The following is a 5,000-nucleotide window of genomic DNA, read 5'->3' as shown; positions in this document are numbered from 1 at the left end:
CGCTTCATGTGACTGTGCAGGTTGCTGGTTTTCACCTGCAGACACAAACACCAGCAGATCCACATCATCCACTGATCAGAAATTCAAAATGAGCCTCAAATACAAAATAATAAACATATCAGGGACAGTAAAGATCCATTTAAAAAAAAATAATAATAATAATATATATATATATATATATATATATATATATATATATATATAATTTATACATATTCACAGTTTGTGAAAATGAAAACAAATACGCTTATATATATATACACTGACAGTAAACATATTAGAGCTTTATTTATCATTATGTTCTCATATTGATTGTTTAATTTTTGTATTGTGTTTTTGCAAAGTTATGTGCTTGCTATTCACAGTGCTATGATTTACTATTTTTCATTGTGTGATTTTTGGTGCATTTTATAAAACCCATTTGGGTCAGTTTGACCTGCAAACATTATAATAATTATTAATTATAATAATAGTGTTTTACGGTGGTCGAGAGAGCTCAACGCGCTGCAAATGAAAAAACACATGCAAATAGAAAAAAACACCTGCAAATAGAAAAAAACACCTGCAAATAGAAAAAAACACATGCAAATAGAAAAAAACACATGCAAATAGAAAAAAACACAAATAGAAAAAACACGCAAATAGAAAAAAACACCTGCAAATAGAAAAAAACACATGCAAATAAAAAAATAAAAAAACACCTGCAAATTAAGAAAACATCATCAGTTTGACAGCATATGTGCTGCAAATACTCACAAATACAAAACACGCAGCGAAAACAGAAACGCGTTAGAAATATGAACAGACCACATTGGAAATGTTTAAGGGAACCGCAACAAGTGACGAACCCGGCTGGGACATGCTTATCAATGTCAGGGATATTATTAGCCTAAATAAGCTGACGAAGTACACAATTACTGTAACTGTGAAACATTATGTAAGCTGGCTACTTTTACAACTTCCCTTGCAAAAATGAACCAAAAATGAACTGTTTTACTATTAAAATAAATAAATAGGCTAAATAAATAGCTTATAGGCCTATATTATGTTTATTTTTATTATATGACCACGCTGCATACAGTTTGGGTCACAAAAATATTAAATTTTTGTATCCATGTATGTCTATTTCTATTTACATGTGTATATGGAGAATGAGAAGCTGACGTCACGCTGTGTTGAGTTCTGGGAAACTGCTTCGTTTACATTTACATTTAGTCTTTTAGCAGACGCTTTTATCCAAAGCAACTTACAAATAAGAACAATGGAAGCATTCAAAATCAACAAAAGAGCAACGATATGCAAGTGCTATGTCTCAGTTAGCTTAACACAGTACAGCAAGGTTGTTGCTTTTGCTAATTGTATAATAAATAAAGAAAACAAATAGATAGAATACAAAAAGATTAGAAAAGCTAGTGCTAGGTTTTTTGTTTTTGTTTGTTTGTGTTTTTTAAAAACAGAATTAGAATAGAGAGTTATAGAGTCAAACATATATGGAAGAGATGTGTTTTTAGCCGATGCTTGAAGATGGCTGAGGACTTGGATTGAGTTGAGCAGGTCATTCCTCCAGGAGGGAACATTTCATTTAAAAGTCTGTGAAAGTGATTTTGTGCCACTTTGGGATGAACAATAAAGCGACGTTCACTTCTAGAGGCACAGAAGTCTGAAGTAATGAATTTAAGTGAAGGGGTGCAGAGCCAGAGGTGGTTCTGTAGGCAAACATCAATGTCTTGAATTTTACGCAAGCAGCTATTAGTAGCCAGTGCTAATTGATAAACAGAGATGTGACGTGCGTTCTTTTTGGCCCATTAAAAATGAATCTTGCTGCCGTGTTCTGGATGAATTGTAAAGGTTTGATAGAGATGGTAGGAAGACCTGCCAAGAGAGCAATGCAGTAGTCCAGTCTGGACAGAACAAGAGCCTGAACAGGGAGTTGTGAAGCATGTTCTGAAAGAAAGGGCCTGATCTTCTTGATGTTGAATAAAGCCAATCTGCAGGACCGGACAGTTTTATCAAGTCAGCTAATTATCAATCATAACTCCAAGGTTTCTGGCTGTTTTTGAAGGAGTTATGGTTGATGTGCTGTATAACTGGATGGTGAAATTGTGATGAAGTGATGGGTTTGATGGAACCAGAAGCAGTTCTGTCTTGGCAAGGTTGAGTTGAAGCTTATGGTCCTTCATCCAGCAAGAAATGTGTATCGTCGGATCATCAGGATGGAATGAGAGGTAGAGTCATCAGCATAGCAGTGATATGAAAAGCCATGTTTCTGAACGACAGAACCTAGTGATGCCATGTAGACAGTAGAGGTGTCGAGATAGACCGGGATACCTGATTGATGATAACTGATATTGTTGCAATTTATTAGTTGCAGTTAATTAACACTGAACAATAATAAATATAAGAATTCTGATTGCTTTAATGTTTGTGATTGTTGTTAACCTTCACAATATATTCAAACGAACTACATTTCCCATGAGCAGCAGCGCGAGAGACGAGAAAGAGGAGTATGCTAGGATCGTTGGCCTGCTGCGAGCCGTCTATGTTTAGTTAATCCTTTTATCGTCATTTGTTTTCTCATAAGCTTTGTTCAGTAAAAGTTCCCGCAAAGCAGAAAGGTTCCAGTCTCATCTTTTCGCTCCAGACTATGTATATCATGGTGCTGAAACCCGGGAATTTGGACTTTATTACCGAACTTTAAAAGGAAGTTTGGAGTTTGCTCGCGGTTACACGAGTGAGCGAGTGAAAATGACTGAACGCCACGAGCGGATGAGACAGAAGCGCGGAACAATTAGAGCTACCACTGCAAAGCTTTTGACTCGTATAGAAGAGGAGATCAACACGGATGACTCAGATTGAACTGTTGTCATTGCTGAGCACGAGAGAGGAAAGCTTATCCAAAGATGTTCTCAGGTGGAAATGTTCTTTCCAGGCAGAAAGTGAAAAAGAGCGAAGAAAGAGGTCTGCTGTGGTCCAAGGAGCTTGGTTGAATGGAAAGACAAGGCCGCAAAGGCCTGGCACAAAAACTTAGAGGGTCCAGAACAAGTTCTAGTTCACATCCTCCTGGGATCTAACAAAACCGCAGACTGCCTGGGCGTCTCTGAAGTGAGAGCTTATCTGCTATAGACGTCACACCTCTGGGGTGTCAAATACCCAATGGAGTCCTGGATGTTTGGAGGGAAAGTTTTACGACCCGTTGTCTCTGAACATGGTAATTTGCATCGGTAATTCACCTGGGTTAATGCACAAACTTCTAAAGATTCTTAGGATACTAATATGTTCCATAGGTATTGACATGTAATATTCTCTCTCAATTAGATCATCCGAAGACGAATTGATAGAGACTAAACATGATGCAGCTAAAGTGATATTAACTAGTGATCTATCATAAGCATGCAGAAAACAGTGTACAATACACAAAAACATATACAAGAACAGTAATAATATACACAATGACCTAAAGATGTGTGTGTTCATCCAAAGAAGGGTTTTCTATTAATTAAGTAGAGAAGAGTCCATTTTTATGGTGTAATGTGTCTTTCCTACCCGCATTCCTTTGAGCAATAAAACCAGTGTTATCAGATGGGTTGCCATGGTACCAGAGACCTGGAGTCGGTGACAGACACACCAGCACCAGTATGTGTATTGGGTGGGGGGGTCTGTGACCATTTGTTAATCTAATAACTAATTGATTTGTTAAATCAAATGCAAAATTGTGTGTCTGATTGGTCAAAATGCTACAACGTTGTGTTAATATATTCTGGGCTCATCTGCATATCTTTTAGCATCACTATTTTAGTACATTAAACCAGCATTTTAAAATGCTACAAAACGGTTCACAAGCTCCTAGGGATTTGATTTTGCGGCTCCACCGCATGTGGTTTTATGCTTCCCGGTCGGTGACATCACCCGCCTATGACGTCTTGCCCATCCATTGGACAGATTACACTCTGGTTCAGAGCGCGGTCACGCTGGAGGCATTCCCCTAGCGCTTTCGATGCAGCTCGAGTTTCTGGAAGGGAGCTGATTAGTTTGCTGGAGCTTTTTCTATTTGCATGCGTTTTCTTAAGTAGCAGTGCTTTGAACTCTCTCGCCACCATAGTATATGGATCCCACAACAATTAAAATACAAAAACATACAAAAACGTAGTTGAGATTTGAGTGATATTTAGAATCTGCTCACTGTAATGGCCTGAAGAGCGTCGGGCAGCTGCTCGATGGAGACGCTGCTGAAGTTCTGCTGCTGCGCTCCGACCTGAGCTTCACTCGCGACCGAAACAGAGCCGCTCCACGTCCTCAGATCGATGCAGAACACTCCGTGACCTGGAGACACAGACACGCACACACACACACACACACACACACACACAGACACGCACACACAGAGACACACACAGACACACACACACACACATAAAGTGTACTTGACTGTGCTTAAAAACACTTAAATACAAGTGCATTTGTAGTACATTTTTATTTTTTGTCCTAAATAAAATTGTAAAAGTTAAACACTATAAATAAATTTATTAAATGTATATTTCTACTTTAGTAGTACATCAGTGCAATTGCAAAAGTATACTGCATTGATTAAAAGTGTGCTACGATCGCTTTACATAACATTTTAGTAGATTTTTATATATACTATCAATAAGTGATATCACTTATACATTTTGTATATATTCATTATATATTATTCTTATGTTTTAAATAATTAATAAGTGTATTTTCCATGTATGATGAGTATATTTAAAAGTGTATGAAAGATGGTTTCAAGTGTACTGCAAGTGGAAACCATACATTTATTAAATACAGAGAAATTATGTTAAAAGCACATTTTATTTCATATTCATGGTGTCCCAAAATAGCACAGTCGAGTACACTTAGATGATCTTAAGTTTATCTTAAGAAGTACAAAAGAATCATTTTCAGTATATTAAGTACAAAATTAGTGCGTGAAAATAGATTGCTTTAAGTACATTATGTAAGTGCACTGAAATAAAGAG

The 5,000-nt window shown here is 37.1% G+C and overlaps 1 protein-coding gene across 1 annotated transcript in view; it reads right to left on the bottom strand.

The window, feature by feature from the left end:
* The window catches only part of LOC306852758 (uncharacterized protein), a gene marked incomplete at its 5' end in the record, with an annotated part of 14,453 nt that overhangs the window by 2,388 nt on the left and 7,065 nt on the right, over nucleotides 1-5,000 (bottom strand). Inside the window, 2 exons of the mRNA XM_079389823.1 lie at nucleotides 1-35; nucleotides 4,181-4,320. The exon at nucleotides 1-35 is cut by the window's left edge and continues 194 nt beyond it. Of these exons, the coding sequence (XP_079245949.1) occupies nucleotides 1-35; nucleotides 4,181-4,320 (175 nt within the window). The remainder of the gene's footprint in view (nucleotides 36-4,180; nucleotides 4,321-5,000) is intronic.

This window comes from Barbus barbus (assembly GCF_936440315.1).
Source record: "Barbus barbus genome assembly, chromosome: 32".
Taxonomy (NCBI): Eukaryota; Metazoa; Chordata; class Actinopteri; order Cypriniformes; family Cyprinidae; genus Barbus; species Barbus barbus.
This window is presented reverse-complemented; position numbering and strand designations above follow the sequence as displayed.